This window comes from Amyelois transitella, chromosome 4 (assembly GCF_032362555.1).
Source record: "Amyelois transitella isolate CPQ chromosome 4, ilAmyTran1.1, whole genome shotgun sequence".
NCBI classification, from domain to species: Eukaryota; Metazoa; Arthropoda; class Insecta; order Lepidoptera; family Pyralidae; genus Amyelois; species Amyelois transitella.
Genome location: NC_083507.1, coordinates 8,044,746 through 8,064,916, shown reverse-complemented (window position 1 = coordinate 8,064,916; position 20,171 = coordinate 8,044,746). Strand labels below are relative to the sequence as shown.

General features: G+C 37.3%; 3 protein-coding genes across 3 annotated transcripts; 1 reads left to right on the top strand and 2 right to left on the bottom strand.

Annotated features, from left to right (window-relative positions):
• Nucleotides 1–839: 839 nt before the first annotated feature.
• Nucleotides 840–20,159, bottom strand: LOC106136903 (uncharacterized). The gene is made up of 18 exons (XM_060953267.1): nucleotides 19,697–20,159; nucleotides 18,927–19,052; nucleotides 18,157–18,294; nucleotides 17,211–17,279; nucleotides 16,959–17,097; nucleotides 6,254–7,047; nucleotides 6,039–6,195; nucleotides 5,599–5,720; nucleotides 5,028–5,200; nucleotides 4,690–4,794; nucleotides 4,338–4,498; nucleotides 3,789–3,893; nucleotides 3,411–3,578; nucleotides 2,831–3,023; nucleotides 2,071–2,233; nucleotides 1,712–1,843; nucleotides 1,186–1,311; nucleotides 840–976 (listed from the first exon to the last, which is right to left on the bottom strand). Exons 1-18 carry the CDS (start codon nucleotides 19,826–19,828, stop codon nucleotides 932–934), a joined length of 3,048 nt encoding a protein of 1,015 aa, XP_060809250.1. The 5' UTR covers nucleotides 19,829–20,159; the 3' UTR covers nucleotides 840–931.
• LOC106136917 (uncharacterized) lies at nucleotides 7,235–16,969 on the top strand. Its single transcript, XM_013337585.2, has 2 exons — nucleotides 7,235–7,568; nucleotides 16,306–16,969. The coding sequence occupies exons 1-2, from the start codon at nucleotides 7,295–7,297 to the stop codon at nucleotides 16,869–16,871; spliced, it is 840 nt and encodes a 279-aa protein (XP_013193039.2). The 5' UTR covers nucleotides 7,235–7,294; the 3' UTR covers nucleotides 16,872–16,969.
• Nucleotides 7,693–16,018, bottom strand: LOC132904338 (uncharacterized). The gene is made up of 2 exons (XM_060954320.1): nucleotides 15,462–16,018; nucleotides 7,693–10,154 (listed from the first exon to the last, which is right to left on the bottom strand). Exons 1-2 carry the CDS (start codon nucleotides 15,488–15,490, stop codon nucleotides 8,267–8,269), a joined length of 1,917 nt encoding a protein of 638 aa, XP_060810303.1. The 5' UTR covers nucleotides 15,491–16,018; the 3' UTR covers nucleotides 7,693–8,266.
• Nucleotides 20,160–20,171: the final 12 nt, after the last annotated feature.

Sequence of the window (20,171 nt, the reverse complement as noted above, 5' to 3'; positions counted from 1 at the left end):
CCTAACCGCTGAACCGTTTGTGATGAAATTTGGTGTGAATGTAGTTAAATACCCGAGTTCAAATTAAGGTTTACTTTTTAGGGATATTTTCACAATATCACTTGCCGTATGTCCTCCTCTCACGGGATCGCTGCTCAAACTAGTGAGTAGAAAGGGACACCAAGTAGGTATGTATCTTCCGTCGGTATGCGCACGGTTTGGCGACGTCGCGTTTAGTAGCAATTTAGATGGTTCATAGGTGAACTACCTACCCTAAATAAATAAATCCCCCTAAAGGGCTGCAATTAGTGATGTACCGTGCCCGGTAGTGATGTACATTGCCAGGGACTGGAAATTTTGCTGGAATCGCTGCCGGCAACGTTCCCAAAATAGGATTTTACCTACTGGGAATATTGATTAATTATTCTACTAATTTAAGTCAAATAAAATGTATTTACATAATATTTATATGTGCCTTGATATTGAAATTAAAAATAATTTATTATGTATAACATCCGAAAATATTTAATTATAATGTGTTTAGGTAATTATAGTTAATCACAATAACTCTGACATTCACGTTTAAAGGGTTAAGAGATAAATGATAGCAATAACAAAAATATAAATAATAGCAATTGTTCGTGTCTTTTGAATCTTCGAGATTTCGTTTTGACGCAATTATTAACTTTATGATAAGCGATTGCCAAAAGATTGTTGTAAAGTCGATTGCTCTTTCGTGACCCTCGAAGAGGCCTGTAGAGGGAGCGATGATTCGGCTCGACCACCACCAAAGGGAAGGTATTAGATAAAGCAAGTTGTATGAAAGGAGTACACTAAAGAGTTAATTTACTGCACTCAAAAATCAGAAATGTTTAATTATTCTAATAACTAAATACACATATAAATCCTACTTAATACATTGCTAATTAATTGTCACAACAGTTATTACTACTTATTTCTTCGAAGGAGGGTTATTATTATTCATCATTTGGTTTCTCTGAAAGAAGAAGAATATAAATTTGAGATACATAAATGAAGTTTAAGTATACCGAAGAGTAACCGCAAGAGTTTTCTGTACAATAAAGCTCATTGTTATATTTAATATCTACATATCTCATTGTAATAAGAAAAAAATACCCTGAAAAAATTTCCTTCACGTCTTCTCGACTGTCTTCCTTTCGTTACCGCATCTGTTACCAAACTCACCGTGAGAGACTCCTTGCTCTTCTGCATCTGTGTGATAACGTATTCCGTATCCTCTTGCTCGGAGTCCACGCTGGAGGAGTGAGTTCCATCCGCCCGGTTGTCATCCGCGTGAAGCAAAGGCTGCATCTGTTCAGCAACAGGTCAACTTTGGTTCATTTAAACTATTTTTAACACAAGATACGCCCCTCGCCCTGTTACGTACCCGTACTATACCTACGCCTCTATTACTCTCTTATCTTGCGCATTCCCAGTTGCCCCCTCCACCAGTGTTTCGAGGCCTGGCCTTCATTTTTCTTTCTACTTTCTCCAAAATGCGTCATCAGTATTCAGACCATAGGCACTCATCTATCATCTTTAACGACATCAAGCCAGGTTACCTACGCCTACTTCTACAAAGTACGCTTTGGGGGAATATTAAAACTCGCACTCCTCAGGACTCTCGTCTGCCCAAAGATGCCCAACATATTACTGATTATACCTTCTTAGAAATTATATTTTATTATTGTGTTTCACTGTGCTAACTTACAAACTTGCAATTGACCGATCGTTGTGGAAGTAAACCCTGACGCCAAAGATTGGTAGAGAGTTGTTCAGCCTCTGGTGTCATCCACCTGCGAAGGCGCCGAGTCCGGCGAAGGCGCAACCGCGGCATCTCCTCCTAAAACAGCAAGGAATTGCTTTAAGGCGGAAATCGGGCTCAAAACTACATAACGAAAGTTTTTCAATTGTTTTACTCTTTAAGACTGAGAAATTTTTATTTGAAAATGAGGAAGGAGGTATTATTAAGAGGGTTAAATATACGTAAAAGCAATTCCTTGCTGCTTTCCAGTAAATATAATAGAAAATAATAGTTCTTCGATTAAAAGTAGTTTCAAAGCTTATTACCTGAAAATCGTGTACTGAAGTGTTTAAGTGGGCTTTGGCATCTTTATCCTTAGTAGATTTGTTCTGGGTTTTCGAACTACCGCATATGTTCTTCACACCGTTCCAGAATAATGTGCAAGGCGCCGCAATGAAAAATATTATGTTCAAGACGAATTCCATTCCTCTGAAAATAAATTTAAAGAAATAACGAAAAGCTTTACTTGTCACCTACCCTATCTGACTGATGTGATTATAGTCGGACTCAGCCCTGCGGACTAAAACGACGCATTCGGTAGAAACGTTAGGATGATGATGAGATATTCAAATATTCATTTCAAAGTTGTAAAAAGTTTTAAATGAATATTTGTTGCTGTACAGCACAACAGTGTTGTTGCCGTGTGGTTCCCGGCACTATTACAAAAAAGAATAGGACCACTCCATCGCTTTCCCATGGATGTCGTAAAAGGCGACTAAGGGATAGGCTTAGGATAACTTAGGATTCCTCTTTTAGGCGATGGGCTAGCAACCTGTCACTATTTGAATCTCGGTTCTATCATTAAGCCAAATAGCTGAACGTGGCCATTCAGTCTTTTCAAGACTGTTGGCTCTGTCTACCCCGCAAGGGATATAGACGTGACCATATGTATGTATGTATGTAAGTTGTAAATGTTTCGTAACTGTTATGGTATTTTATAATTCTTCGAAAAAATGGCTAAGCCATCAAGAGTCTTTGGTAAAAGATAAGTTTCGCTCGCGCATCTAAGGACAGAATTAAACCAACCTGCTGATGAACCGAACATTCCGTTCTTTGGTGTTAGGATGCACCGGCCACCCATCTTCATCGTACACGACCCGCCTGTCAGCCAAGCTCGCCTCGTAGTACCGGTCCAGCATCCTCGGGAATACCACTATCTTGTCTAAGTAGAGCGTTCCGATGGACGGAAAAATCAAGCCTAGGCAGGCTTTTAATAGACCTGTAATAAACATAAATTCGCGGACTTTCTGGTGAAAAGTCAAGTTAAGAGTAGGTACCTACCTCTAAACAAACAAGCTTAAACGAAAAGGAAAAATGGAAACGAGAATAGGTATTTCCAATAACCACAATCCTTTCAATAATCATAAGTAGGAACGTTCTATGTAAACATACTAACAAGGGTCACAAATTGCCGATCTGTATAATAACTCTACTTTCTCACATCTCGATCGTGGACACCAGACTCTGTCTCAAGGAGAATACTACCAGAACAAACCCCAGAAGGATGATTGAGTAGTAGAAACCGTAGTAGATAACTCACATAGGTGGAATTTTCACCATTGTATTAAGTACCTAGTAGTAGAAACACATTAAATGGGTATCTCACCTAGTAGAAACAGAAGGGTCAGCACGCCTCCTACGACAACAGATATGTTGATGTATCGCCGATCCGGGTAGCACACGTTGCGCGTGCGCCGCGACAGCGACCGAGACAGGCCTGCTGCCGCCTGGCGGGACTCTGACATCTCTCGACATAGTAACTTTGGATCTTCACCTAAATCATAGCAGTTATCTTATTCATCTTAACATCCTTTATTATTATCGCGGAAAACTCACACAAAAAAGGGCTTTTATTTACCAAAACTTTAAATAGCCTACCTTAGGTAATCTCTAATCTCCATCAACACCAAGAGAGAGCAAAACACTTAATCAGCACCTAAGTGAACAAATGTAGGTACATTTATCTCATACTAATACTTCGTACTTAAACAAACACAGGCACAGTGCCACACGCAGAAACATCTATCGCCTCGCTTTATGGTTACATCTCGGATAGCCACCGATTCATCATCTTGGTTTACCAATGCAACTGTAAACGAAAAATCTTAAATTAATTGTGCAGGGATCGTGACAAGTGGAAATATACCTGGATAGCCTGGGTAGCATCCTCCGGAGAATCCGGTGATTTTGATGTATGTATATATTAACATAATATATATAAATGTGAAATTGTCTTCCTCATTTTTCCTGGCATCTTGATGATTAAAAGCTTCTTTCTAGAATGTCTTGACTTTGTATGACTTATCCCAAAGGTTTTCGGCAAAAGCAAAAATCACCACCGCCAGAAAATTACCTTCCTAACTCGCGCTTAGGAACAAAGCTAGCTACATAAATTACAGAAAATTTTACTTGGAGGTCTCCCTCTTAAGAGCTTATTCACAGGAAGGCTGCTACTGGAAAAAGACCATGAGGACAGTTAACCTAAAATGGTAGTGAGTATCCTACAGTTTCACTACTACTAGAAGACACATACGCGAACAGTGAGCTACATCAGCAGGAAATTCGACAGGGAGGTCCAGAGAGATGCGCCTGGTGTGTCTCGGAGGGATCAACACAAGGTCAGTCTGGGCGCGAGTGCCGATGTTAGTTTCAATCAAATTAGACACCTCAGGACCGCAATCTCGAGTCTTTACCCTGTAAAAAAGAGACCTTCTGTTACCTCGTATCATGATGATGCCACTACTTATTCCCAAAATTTTTTTGGTTCCTTTTTCCTGTCTCTTCTAAGCTATAACAAAACAGCACATTTCTTTTTACGAGCCTAGTTTTCAAAATAAGTTGAGTACGGTCTCTTGAAAAAATTAATAGAAGAAATAGTAATTAACCTGAATTTGGCAGCAGCAAGTCCGGTATTGGTGGCTTGCACTGTGAACACTGTGCGCGTGTGACGACTGTTGTCCGACACCGCCGTTGTGATCCGACCGTCCGCTCTGTTCATAAAGAATATCGCTCAATTTTCGCTCCGTAATCATCATGTATTCTCAATTTATTTGGAGCTGATGGCTCCAAAGGTCAGGGCAGCCATAGACTACCACTGTTACAATTGGTATAAAAATAATAATATGATTTTTTATTTCATCTGCGGGTGTTTACAATTACATTCTTAGTTATTCTTTGGAGCCAAAGGTGCGCTCCACGTTATTGCTACAGATGTGACACTCACCCCACTCGGATCAGCTGGTTATCATCAGCACGCGCTTCCAGATCTATTTGGACGTGGTGAGGCCACCGGTGCGGTAACATCAAAAACTGTTCTGACCCACGCTTCACTATGTCCAGATTCTCAATGTCTGTTTGTAAAGACCTCTCAATACGCACCATGACTTTGCGATGACGCTTAAACAAGCCAATTAATACAAAAATATTGTAAAAAAGGACAAAGTAAGGACTTAATCATTAAATAAAAACTATTTAGAAGTTTTCTAGGTTAAGATTACTCACAGATAAATAAATGAGAAACCGGGAAATTGTAGCAGTTAAGCTTTTTCGTCTTTGAGTACCTACAACCCTTGCACTACCTAGCTATTCTTTTATCGCAAAAATGAAGGTGCGTGAACCTGATCAGGTTTTATTTATCTTAAACCCGAAAAGCTAGGTTTTTCCAAGCTAATTAACAATTAATCGTGATAACAAAACTGTGGCGTCACTGAATGATTCAGTTACAGATTTAGGGAGTTTTCACAGAGACCAGAAATAAAGGATTTTTTTTCTGCTTTTAATATAAATTGTGATACCTTGGCTGCAAGTTCGTCACCTGAAACCTTACTTGAGTCCATTTCATTACGTTTTTTCAATGTTAAATCAGCGTTATTTAATAAGACAACATCTTCTGTTGGTACTATTATGTAGTCCGTATCTGTAAATTAAATTAAAGAACCAATAAGGTACCTAATTATTCTTTGTATATTTAGTGGCAAAATGGAAGATAAAGACAAGTTGGAAAATTTGGCACGGATTTTTACAACAGAAGAAGTATATGCTTATGCATATTTACAATTAAATTTATCTCGGTTTGGTCTAAAGATTCGACTGGCAGAGAATGCTTTATGGCATAAAGGGTGGACAGGTGGGCTGTTACGTGCATAAATCTTAATATATTGACTTCTACAAAAGATTTAGGTGCATATATTGTTATGGATTAATTTTTAAATATTTGTTGGTCACCAAAACTAACCATCACCATTGCCGGTGTGTGGGACAATCAGACACAAATTGGTCGCCGCCGGCAACGTGTACTGCTCTTGAGAAGTCCTCTCCGCTGACCGATACCGAATGTGCAGGTCCTGGTCTCTCCATTCTGGATCCACGGAGCTCACACTGTCGCATACAAAAAGTCAAAGTATGATATTTAAGGGCAAGCTGAGTAAACAATAAGGTCTTTATTTAAACTTCCCATAGATAATGCGTGGACCATAATAAAATAAACATATTGCCTTCAATACATTGTTGCAAAGATAGGTTAGGTAGGTGGTAACATAGCTGGAACCAATCTGGGACAAATCGCTGGAATACTATACCAAACCCATGGCTTATATGGTGAAAGTTCTGCAAAAATAAATAAACATATAATTGCCTGGCTACTTCTCCTTTTGTTATGTCATTCCAAACAGTCTTCCCTTCTGGTGTATTAAGTTTCTCGAAAAGCTGCACATGAACTACGCACCACACATCTGGGCTTCCAATGTCGTATATAGAAAAGGTTTTTTCAAGCGAATCAATGTCTCTTATCACGGACGAAATATGCTCAGTGCTTGTGGGAATACCCCTGTAGTTTTGCTGCCGATCTAAAACTACATCAGAATTTTCAATTTCCCTAAGGTATTCACTATCGTCGATACCATCGCCATTATTCAACCTATTTTCCGTCACTAGTTTCTTCGGATAGATGTGATGTTTATGGGATAATTTTGCACTTTGGGGATAAAATTTATTGAGTTGATTATTTGTCTTTTTCCATAAGCTGCTTTCTTGAGTTTCATCCAGTGTTTTATATTTGTCAAGTAAATTTGCTTGTTGAACGGCATCAGACGTCTCAGTCTCTTCTTCCGCATTAGAAGAGTCAAAATTAGATATCCATGAACCCCCTACATTGGAACTGGGAGGTTCAACAAAGACGTTTTGTTGTTGACGTTTTTCTCTGATTAAAGACGTGTTTAAACAATTTTCTGAAGCCGCATTATTCCCTGTAAATATTACGGTATCTGCTTAGATTATATTAAGTTTCTACTCTAAAGTTGAAATCTTGATACAGGCCTCCGTGATTATTTTTAATAATTTATTATATTGTTAGCTTTCGTAATGTCAGCTTAACAATATTGATAGAGTACAGTATGGACCGGTTTCAAGTCACGTATCCAGTTGGCGTAGCCCCAGTGCGTTCCATGACTGTGATATTGTAAAAACCGGTTTGATTCAATGGAAAGTTAGCGAATGATCGTGCGAGAAGGGGTCGGGGCGGAGCGCGGCGCCGCGAGGCACATCGCAGGCAGCTCGAGATGCCGAGGTCAGTATACTGCGCGAGTGCAGGTAGCCAGTTCTCCTGCTAACAGTGTCAAACGACTCGTAATGGAGGATTTTATAGACGAAGTACGGGCGCATGCTTGCTTATGGAACCCAATGAACCAAGATTATCGGGATATGCATGTCAGGGAGGCAGCCTGGCAGCTTATAGTGGAACGATGCAATAATCCTCATATTCCTGACGGTGGGGCAATATTTCTAGCATATTCACTTACGAAATAATGTGCGTTTGATATTTCAGCGTCTTTGGTTGTGTAGTTAAGGTGTAATGAAGGACCGCGGAGGTTCTGTTACGGGGTCCGAAAAATGTCTCTTTTTAAAAAAAGAAATTTATAATTAAACTGTTTATTTTGAGAACAAAATACAAAGAATAGAAATTAAATTATGAAATTGTATATGGAAAGAATGTCGAGAACGGACTGACTCAATCAAATCATGCTAAAAGAAATGTGTAGTAATAACTAGGTCGCTGATGCAGTGAATATGCGTCAGCGATATTATTTTATAACATTTAGGGGTAAATGCTATCGTAACACCCCCCCCGTTAAGATCGAACATCACCTGAAGGGATGAGAGATTACAATTAGAGGCTCATGACATTCTTTCAAAATACAGACTTAAGTCTACTTAAGTATATTTATTCTAAGTATTTAATATTACATTACAATTAATTTAATAATAAGGTTTATAACTTTATATAAGCTTTTTTTTTTTATATATATATATAGGATAAAGTATAGGATGAGTTTTAATACACTCTTAATGAAGTCTAAGATTAGAATTTGCATAAGAAATTCGATAAAAGTTATTAAGTAAGTAATATAATAAATCAGTAGTAACTATAATTGAAGTGTTATCAGTAAGTATTTTTTTTTTATTTACTTAATCTAAGATATTCCTTTTTGTAGGTATTGGTAAAGATCTCACAGATTCTTTATCTGATGAGTCTGAGGTATACTCAGGTCTAGGTGAAATATCTTTTATTGACTTAACACTTCTCTTGGTTTTCTTATTATGACATTGGTTATAAATATTAATGCAACAACCCGAGCTTTGAGAACATATGTATTTTCTACTTTTATATAATAGGTATAACAATATTATAGTTGTAATTACATAAATCAGTGAGATATAATGAGTGCTATACTTTTCTAAATGAGTGGGTTGTTGGACTTTATTCAGTTCTTTCTCAAATTCATTTAGATGTAAACTAGCTTGTAGCAGAGAATCAAGGTTATTTACTTCATTAAGTTTTACAAACGGTAGCTTAGAAATAGAAGTGTTTATCTTATTAGAGACGCAACAGTCGTCATTGACAATATTATAACTAGATATAGAAATAGATATGTTAGAGGTTAATGTATCAGTAGCACTAAAAGATAAAGTTTTATAAAAAGCTTGACATGTTTTGGGTAGATGTAAAATACCAGTTCCGAACAAGATTTCGTCTACGTTAGAATAAGGCTTTTCACACGTTATATGTCCTTTACCCGGTTCTGATTGCACGAAGATCCACCTGTCGTTAGTTATCTTCTGGAAGAAGTCTATAGAGCCGTGTAAGAGTTTTGTTTGGCACGATTTGGGTAACTTTTGAACTACGTCGGTTAACAGTACTGTCTCACACACTGGGTTGGCTATAGACGAGTAAACGTTTTTTAACGCACATACGTAACACTGGTTTTGTATCACTTTACACTCTTTAACATCATCAAATTGTGAGTAAAATAATCTATCTACAGTTATTGCCAAATATGGTTTATTAGGTGCAATTAGAACATAAGTATCAGGAGTCTGGCTGTTATAGGGGGTAGGTAAAGGGATAGAATGAAATAAATTATATGTTTGAGGCAAAACGAGAGGAACTTTTACTACAATAATTAACTTATTATCATGGAGATAACATATGATATCAGATACATTAATTAGCTCATGAACGTTTTGCAGAGTCAAAGATACTGGCAACTCGGAATGTTTAGGTATATTGTTTTTATATAGCTCAAGTTTTTCATAAAGTCGCTGTGGACTGAGTACAGTCGGGTGCAAAATATTCATTTTACTAAATAATATTGCGTTATTCAGGTCATCGATATCGAAAGATAGAGACATTATTATACCTTCTAGCGAATGAAGTAGCAGAGATAATTGAGACTTCATTTCTAATTTATCGTTTGAATTTGTGAGAGTTTCAAAGGCTTTTTCTATGATGTTTAAGTTATGGTTTAGTCGACTCTCGTTTTCTTTTATTTTTGACATTGTACTATTGAATGTAGATACTGTTGATTTTATGACGTGGATATTATCTTGCATAAGATGTGCTAACTGTTTTTCGCTCGACTGTACTTGATTTATTGCGTCGGTGTATATAATTGCGTCACTAGCATCTAATGTTCCGAAGAAAGTTTTTAATATCGAGCCTCCTAAATCAACTAATCCGCGTTTAGAACGTTTTGTTTGTTGCACTTGTACTAAATAAGATATTGAAGAAAACTTTTTTACGTTGTTAGCATGTTGGGACTCTAGAGAATTAAGAGAGTTAGTACAGTCTGATTGGATTTTCGATGATGACTGAGAAGAGACACAATATTTAGAAATTCTTTCAAATAGGTATTCCACGTTATCAAAATGAGGTTGAATATGAGACAAGTCGATGTATGTTACAACATTCCAACTATCGTGGATAAACTTAACATCTAGAGATTGATCGAAATAAATTCCTGGACTGCTGGTTATCTGCGTTATATACGTGCTCCCGTTCACTGTCGCGGCAAATCTGTGGACAATGAGACATACACTAGGAGGCGGGTTTTATTTCATCATAATGATAACGAACGTGTCTTCTATTTATAACTACAGTGACGGTGTGATTACCGTTTATTTTTATTATTTTATAAGGGCCTTTCCACACGGGTGAGAGAGCTTTATTTTGTTTATGGTGACATCTTATGTAAACCATATCACCCGCACTATATGTTATTGGTTTAGAGTGGGAATCGTAATATCGTTTCGACCTTTCTTTTGAATTTTGAATATTTGTTATAGCCTTTTGACGGCTGTAATAGAGCCTGTGGTTTAATGCTCGAATATAGTCAGTGTATGTACTGTTTTCGAGCCGATCTATGGATTGAGGTATATACGGTTTAAAACCCAATAAGAGTTCAAGTGGAGGGTAGCCCGTTGTGGAATGGACATTCGAGTTATAAGCTAACATTGCAGTATTTAAGTATAAGTCCCAGGTATGGGAATTTTCTTCAATATACGATCTAAGGTATTCTTTTAAGGTCGAATGGCTTCGTTCAAGTGCCCCGCAAGTTTGGGGATGGTGTGCGGCTGCGAATATATGTTTTATGCCAAAAAGACGTTCTAATTGTTTTAGTACATCGGAACAGAAATTTGTTCCTTGGTCAGTGACAATAATTCTAGGAATGCCAAGGTGAGAAATAAAATGAACTAACCGTTGAGCGGTTTCTTGGGCAGAGCAAGTCAACATGGGATAAGCCTGGGAATATTTGGTTAAGTCATCTTGGAATGTTAAGATAAATTTGTATTTGTCGAAAGTAGTTTCAGGTAGTGGTCCTACTACGTCAAGAAATATTTTTTCTAAAGGTTTATTAGCGGTAGAGGTAATAATCATAGGGGCTTTGTTAGTTTGTCGCAATGGTTTGTTTATTTGACATGACTTGCAGGCTTTCACATAGTTTTCTATGTCTTGGCGCATGTTTTTCCACCAGTATATTGTTTTAAGTTGGTCATACATACGTGTTATGCCGGGGTGTCCGGCGGAGGGAGAATCATGATGGTCCTTGAGTATTTTTGGTACTTCGACAGGTGTGGGAAAAGATATGTTATTGTGATATACGTGTATTTTGACACCTGTGTTATGGAATAGGAAAGATAGCATATTATAAATTTTAAGAAAGGAAATTTTATTAAATGGGTCATTAAAATCTGAGATTGCAAATTCTTTTTCTTCAGAGTACCAGGTGGTTATCATATCTCTGTAGTCTCTGAGCATATTAAATATGTTTTTATATGATATTTCATCATAATGATGTACTCGTAAAAATAAATGGGTATACACATGTTTGTCGTTTTTGGTACTGTAAAAAGTGTATAATTCGCGTTCTACGTCGCGTATGTCGGTTACATCATCATTTTTAGATAGTTCTATGATTTCAGAGCAGTATGGAATGGAATCGTCTAAATCAATGGCAGAGGGGTAAGTTATCATTTTACATTTGGTTTTGAGTAAGGATTCGTTATGTTCTTCTATTATTGTATCGTAAATAGTGTTGGATTGTTGACTAATTTGTAAGTATTTTTCATAAGTTTCAGGTGATACGGAGGGAATTTCGGGATCAACAGCAAGGACAGGGTTGCGGGAAAGAGAGTCGGCGTTACAGTTCATCTTGCCTTTTTTGTATATGATTTCGTAATCATATTCCTCTAGTTTAAGGCGCCAACGGACAAGCTTAGAACTTGGATCTTTGCAATTAAACAGCCACTGCAAGGGTCTGTGGTCTGTTACTATTTGGAATTTGTGACCGTAGAGGTATGGGCGGAAGACTTTAGTACCAAACAATATGGCAAGGCATTCTTTTTCAGTTGTCGAATAATTTCCTTCAGCTTTATTAAGAGTTCGGGAAGCAAAAGCGATAGGGAGATCTTTATTAATTTCTCCTTGCGATAAGATGGCTGAAACAGCGTAATTAGAGGCATCAGTGGTAAGTATGAAGGGCTTAGTAAAGTCTGGATATTGAAGAATCGGTGCAGTAGTTATTTTGTTTTTAAGAATATCGAATGCATTTTGTTGTTTGGATAGCCAGATGAACTTAACATCCTTTTTTAGAAGGTTTGTTAAGGGCTTAGTGATATGTGAGAAATTTTCGATGAATCTACGATAATAACCGACTAGGCCTAGGAAAGACTTAATATCACGGGGACTTTTGGGAATTGGAAATTTTTGAACGCATTCAACTTTCTTGGGATCGGGTTTCACTCCTTTATCAGAAATGATATGGCCTAGGTATTGAACTTCTTTTCTGAGAAATTCACTCTTATCGGGTTGAAGTTTTAAGTTGTGTTCTCGTAATTTAGAGAAAACGAGCTTTAATTTTTGGATGTGAGATTCAAGGTCATGGCTAAAAATTACAATATCATCCATATAAGTGAAACAGTGAATTCCTTGTAATCCTGAAAGTATGACGTTCATTAACCTCTGAAAGGTAGAAGGGGCGTTACGAAGCCCAAAGGGCATTCTGTTAAATTGGTAATGTCCTGGTTGACCGGAAACGCCCGGAACACTAAAAGCAGTTTTCTCAGCATCAGATTTATGCATCCTGACCTGATGAAAGGAAGAAGCTAAGTCGAGGGTTGTGAAGTATTTACTATGACCCAACTGGTCTAGGATGTCGGTTATATTTGGAATGGGGTAAGCATCTCCTATAGTAATTTCATTGAGTTTACGGTAATCAATAACAATGCGCCACTTCGGTTTTCCTGAGGCGTCTTGTTTTTTTGGTACTACCCAAATAGGGGCAGACCACGGGGAAACAGAGGGTGAGATTATATCCTGATCTAACATGTTCTTAATCTGACGGCTTACTTCCTCTTTATGGCATTCAGGGAAACGGTAACTTTTTACATGGATGGGACTTTCGGTGGTGGTACGGATTTCGTGTTGAATTGTTTTTGCAAAAGACAAACGATCTCCTTCGAGATAAAAAATATCATGGAATTCGGAACAAAGATTACGTAAAGATTTTTCTTCCTCTTCGTTCATGTGTTCGCAACGAAGCGCGGACTGAACTAATTTTTCTCGTTCTAAACCAGAAAGAATTTCAGTTGTGTGGTTTACGAACTCTATATCTTTTGCAACTCCTTGTTTAGGACACTCTAATATATAAGAAACGGGTTCTAAGGTAAATTTAACGGGTCTAAGTATTACTTTATTTTCTGATGTATTTAGAACGGATAGTGTGACTTTACCATTTGGTTTTACCTTAGTAAGACATTTAGAGAAATATAAATTAGGATATTCTTTAATTAATGAAGTAAGGATTAAACCTTGTTCTAACTCAGGGTTAGTGACAAAACATTCGACCAGCATTTCGGTTCGTGGAGGAATAACGTAAATAGGTTCAGTGGTCTTGAGTTTAAAATACAATTCGGGTTCGGAGGAGAAATATAATTTAGATTCCTTATATGATATGGTTGCTCCGTTAGATGACAAGAAGTTTGAGCCGATTATGCCATCATAAGTAAGATTTACATTGTTAACTACATGGAAATAAAATGGGAAAGATACATTAGAATTTAATTTCAGAGATAACATAATTTTTCCTTTCGTCTCGGAATGAGAACTTATATCATTGATGCCTTTAAACTTAACTACACTAGGTTCGATGTTAGAAAGGTTGGATAAACTAGTTTCTTTAACCATGCATATTGAACTACCTGAGTCTACGAGAAGATTAAGAGGTTTATCGGAATGAGACGTATAGACTTCTATATAAGGGAGAAATGTTTTGTTGATCTGGGATATATCGTAGACCATTGGACAGTCTTCTGGGATATTTAAAAATTCGTCAAATAAATTTTCAGGGGTCGTAGAGAGAGGGTTAGTATTAAGATCATTTTGTTTGGAAATAGGAAAGCTTGTAATAGGTTTAGAAATATAATTTATATTAGATTTAGTAGATACAGGGGACTTAGACATATAATTAATGTTAGATTCAGTGGATACAGAGGATTTGGACATAGAATTAGATACAGTGGGCTTAGAGATGGAATTAGTATTAGATTCAGAGGATTTCGAAGAGTTATTGTCACTGCCAATGGCACATCTGTGTGAAATAGAAAACAGCGACGACCTTTTATGATGATCGTTACCAATGGGCTTAATTGCCGAAGTAGAAGATAACGATAGATTAGATACAGCGGATTTTGAGTTTGAAGTAGTATTTAATTTTGTATGATACATGCCTACTTTTTCCGATTTACGCCGGCATGAATACGCAAACCGAGGATTTAGTTTAAATTATCGTTATTTTCAACTTCTTCATGGCACTGTGGCTCCGATATTTCTACTCGGTTATCAATGAAATTTTGCTGATATGTAGTATTTGGACGAAAATTATTTTGTCTAGAGTTATTATACTGTCTTTTACGACATTGAGAAATATCGTGGCCAAAGTGTTTACAATATCTACACACAATAGGTGTGGAATTAAATTTCGATGTAGACGGAAAGTTATTATTTGTAGCGTGTGCCGGAATTTGAGAAACTTGAGCGCGAGGCGCATCACGTTTCGCTTTGGTATAACATTCCGATTCCGAGTGACCTGATTTGTTGCAATATCTACATGTTTTATTACGGATATTACTATGACTGGAAAATGATTTATTTAAGTTCAAAATTTTTTCCTCTTCAATAGCTAGGTTAATTGCTAAATTTAGATTTTTAGGATTACGACACCTGACAATGTTACTAAGGGCAGGTTGAAGCCCTAAAGTGAAAGTGTACATAGCAAGGTCTTCGGTCATAGCAATGCGACCAGCTATCTCTTTTTTCAAACTTTCAGAGTTGTGTATCTCTGACTGCAAGCTCGTGAGGCAACTTTCGATACGCAACGCATATTGGGCAACAGTCTCATTAGGTTGTTGTTTACAAGACTGTAGCTCTAAGAGTAAATGATTGTAATGTTTACGTTCGCCAAAATTTTGTCTTAGAAAGCCTTTTAATTCATCAAAATTTTCAAATATTTTGTTAGAGCAAGCGATCTGAGCTTTGCCTTCTAACTTAGAAATTATATATTTTAAAAGCAAATCCTTCTGAGGGTTACTGGCTAACTGTAACGCATTTTGACAGTTAGTCAGAAAGGCAGTGAGTGTTTCACGTTCGCCTTTATAAGAATTAATAAAGTTACATAATACTTGGATTGGGAATTCGGAAATGCAGCCAGAGTTTCCTTCAGACTTAGTAGACATTGTTAAATAAAAAGGAAAACAAAAACACAGGAAAAAAAAAGAAAAAAAAAAATATTATTGGCAATAACAAAAAAAAAATGATTTTACTCACAATGCCGCTATCAGGACACACGATTTCATCAGGAACTTGTTGAGGTCACGACGATGAGGATCACGTATCACCACTCTTCGGGAACGCGCTGAAGGTAGCTCGCTTGACGAATAGTGTGTCTATTGGCAGGCTCACTTAGTTAAGTAAGGCTTACTGTCGCAACAGGATACAGGACTGTCCAAACTGGAGACGATAAGACCGTGTAGTCTTCGTTCTTCAGTATTTTAATTACGCCACGCCAATTATGCCACGGAGTCCGAAAGATGCGTAGCAAATATTTTGGAACACCCGCGATGGATTGCTAGCGGAGCATATATCGATAGAGCCGAAAGAGTCGATAGAGACAAGATTATAACCTTTGAACAGGATTTCCCGGGAGCTCCACGCTAGCAATCCCACTTCTGACACCACTGTTACGGGGTCCGAAAAATGTCTCTTTTTAAAAAAAGAAATTTATAATTAAACTGTTTATTTTGAGAACAAAATACAAAGAATAGAAATTAAATTATGAAATTGTATATGGAAAGAATGTCGAGAACGGACTGACTCAATCAAATCATGCTAAAAGAAATGTGTAGTAATAACTAGGTCGCTGATGCAGTGAATATGCGTCAGCGATATTATTTTATAACATTTAGGGGTAAATGCTATCGTAACAGTTCCATGCAGATGGTAATCGTTCGTCACCTGACTTGCCCACACCAACATCGTGGTCAAAGACGAGCATGAGTAAAATAATGTAAATAAATGAAAAGTTATTTCAAATTGACTACACCCTAAACTACTAGAACCATTTCATTATGTAACCATTATGTATCTTACTTTTTATTTGTTTTCCTTTCAGTAAGGACTGCAAAGACAGAATGGAAAAAATTGCGAGATAACCACAGAGAAGCTTTAAAAAGGGCAAAGTTAGGTCAAAACAAATTATTGCCTGCGCAAATAACTACGTGGAAATATGCCAAGGTCATGCAGTTTCTGGAGCCGCACATGAAGTATCGAATCACCGAGAACATAGATATGGAGCCTCCTCAGACGCAAGACAGCACGGCGAAGACTGAGGATGTATCAACTTCGGAAATAGCACACAGGGAAAATCGTAAACGCCGATGCGTGGATTGTGATTACGCTAAGAGGTCTCCGAGTCCAAAACCAAAGGCTGACGATGCATTAGAAGCTTTCTTCAACTCTATTCTGAGAAGCACGCGGGACATGCCGTCGTGGATGCAGACGCGAGTCAAAAAGAAAATATTTGCTGTAATCATTGAGGAGGAAGAATTCCTCTCATCACAAAATCACAGCATTGATAACAGCACTCAAAGTTTTAAGGAACAAAGTAATACTCCAATTATAAAACACGTAAAAACGGAAGTATTCTCAGATGATAGTTACGATGCTGAAGCTATGTAGCTAAATATCCATTTTTACTTTTCTTAATGCATTTATGTAATTAAATAATTTTCATCAATATCAAAAAGTCTACTGTTTCTTCCATACCAATGTTATATACAGGTTTAGCTGGATAAAAGGATGTCATTTGTTCATGCGTGTCATGACTTGCAGTAAAAAATGATGTGGCCTCGAGACTATCAGATAAATCTTTCACCATTTGATCCGCACTTCGAGTAATCCGGTCCTGAAATTTTTGTATTTTAAAACTTTATTCGAGTAAAACCTATACGAAACAAACGTAGATACATTGTGTGTAGGAAACTATAATAAGGAATAAATACATAGTTAAGCATGTACCTTTGTGTGTTTGGTATCTATTTTTTTTATTGAACGTTTATCAGTTTCAGCAAAAACTCCAGTGACAGTCTGAAAATTATTGAAAAACATAATTAATCTCATTATTTCATTAGTACGAACGTAATGTAATGATGGTTAATTTTTCATACACTCAATATGACATATGCATCGGAATGAAATAATTTAATGCTGGTGCGAGAGTGCGTTAAGTTGGGTATGGCAAAAGAAGCACGAAAGCAGAATAAATGCAGTGGAAATGAGAGCGTTAAGGAGTATGTTGGGTGTGAAATTGAGTGACCGGATAAGGAACAGCGTGATAAGGGAATGTTGTGATGTGAAAGAAGATGTAGTTACAGGAATAGAAAGAAGATGTAGTTACAGGAATAGAAAAGGGTATGTTGAGATGGTTCGGTCATGTGGAGAGGATGAATGAAAACAGGTTGACTAAGCAGATATACATGGAGAGTGTGGAGGGAAAGGTCGGGGTGGGAAGACGTAGACGAACATATCTTGATCAAATTAAGGACGTCCTGGTAAAGGGTCAGGTCAAAAGTACCCGAAACCGCCGAGCTTGCATGAAGAGAGTTATGAATGTGGATGAAGCAAAGGAAGTATGCAGGGATCGTGGCAAGTGGAAAGAGGTAGTCTCTGCCTACCCCTCCGGGAAAGAGGCGTGATTTAATGTATGTAGATATGTAGGTATGCGAAGCTCCCTGAAATCTGGTTTACTATCCTATCCCCCGCGCGGACGGTCATATGCGTGCACAGTGAAATCTGCATCATTATTCTATACTTTGTAGTAACAAAACTTTAATTTTTTAAGGAACATTGGCTGAGCAGCCCACTTAGCCGCATATTTCTCAACATGAGGCCTACCTCGTCCTACCTATCCTGAACCCACCCTACTCAAGGCGACACCATACCTAAAGAAATAAATTAAACCTACATCCTTGTTTTGTAGTTTATACGCTTGTAGAGGATTCTCCCACCGCAGCCGTAGAACGTACGGATTCAGCAGGCGAACACGTTTCTTTGTAGGACCGTCTATGACGTGGTCGATTGGAATATACTCATCAGAACTTCCCTAATTTAAAAAAGACAAAGGTTATTTTTACAAATATTGACAATTCATATCTTTTCTCTCCCTTTCTCTATTCGATACTTAAGATATAAAGGGAGGCCCGCTTTCAAAGGGCGCTGCTCCTGCCTGTGTTTGGTGTGCTCGGGCCTTAATATAAAATTAGATGAATATATGAATAGGACCACTCCATCTCTTTCCCATGGATGTCGTAAAAGGCGACTAAGGGGTAGGCTTATAAACTTGGGATTCTTCTTTTAGGCGATGGGCTAGCAACCTGTCACTATTTGAATCTCAATTCCATCTAAAAGCCAAACAACTGAACGTGGCCTATTAGTCTTTACAAGAGTGTTGGCTCTGTCTACCCCGCAAGGGATATAGACGTGATTATATGTATGTATGTATGAATATAACTTCTCAATTATTTTTTTTGCGTTGTAGTATTTATCTTATATAAGTAATAGATTTAATAAGTTTTATTCGTCGTAAGTTATACCTTGCATCATATTTTGAAAATATATTTATGTATGAACAGTCGCCTGAAGGCAACATCAGACCTACACCCTACCTATATATGAATTGGGTAAGTTTCTCTGCAAGCGACTGTACATAGCAAAATATTAAGAAAAAGATCTTACTTCTGGTAAGCTTGCAAGTTTGAGAGTGAGTGCTAACTTAGTGTCACAGTCCCTCAAAGCGTTGTGTTTGAACAACTCTTCTCGCTGAAATCTAGCCGCTTCTGTATCTGGCGAGGATTGAGCTTCCTGTTCATATTCAAAGTATTATCAAAACATATATTAAAACAGTAAAAAAATAGTCTGTACATTCAATATATCTATTTAAAAAATATTTATTACGATGAAGAGATAAAAAAGTCTGTTAGTAAGTATGCTTGTTTACACACGCTAATCTCCGGAGCTACTGAACGGATTTCAATGAAACTTTTTTGTTTGTATGTATTGCTCTTTTGCTTGGCCAACATTTAGGATATAATTTATTTTGAAATCTGGAACAGCTGATGACTAACGATAACAGCTTAGCTAAACAATAGGAAATATCGAAACGACATCTTAACAAATTTGTTCAGCCTGATGAGCATTTTCTGTTAACATATAAAAAATCGAAGAACACCACAGCACCATTATTGACCAGCTAAATCATCCGAATTATGGAAAAGATATCTAATCTAAGTAAATTTAATAACCTTTACTTTCGTATTTACACTAACACGCAAACGGAGTTGCGGGCGACAACTAGTGATAGATATAATAAAATATTGAATCGGAATGTTAAGAAAATGGCAGTTGCTGTATAAAAGTCTTGATGACTTTTTTAGATCCAGTTCTTTATAATAAACATGGAAGAGAATCCCCGGGCAATTGTCTACTAAAATATAAGATGAATTTACATTAAGTTGGCAGTTGATAAACACAGCGCGTATTTCCACCAGGGTTTTGGTTTCCGAAACGGGTTCCACGCCATCGGTCTCTATGGCCTCTATTCCTGAATCTCGTGCAAGCTTACAGAAAAAGAAGCACATGCCTGAAATTAATGAATATTGAAATAGTGAGTCAGGTTCACGAAGCGACTCCCATCTGACCTCCGCAAAGTTGTAGGGGACCTAACCCATATGCTTATATATAATAAATGTGCTGGTTTCCTCGCGATGCCTTCCCTCAGCTGCAGCTAAAGCGTAACAAGGTTTGTTTTTGGAAGTATTTTTTGGTCCGTAATATTGTGTAGACCAGCATAAAGTCAGCATCAATTAAATAACCGAATCTCGATTTATGAATACTACCTATATACATTGTTTGCTGCGAACTCTGACCTCGAGAACACTATTATTTCACAAAATTGAAAATAAGTATTTCAAAAACTATTTT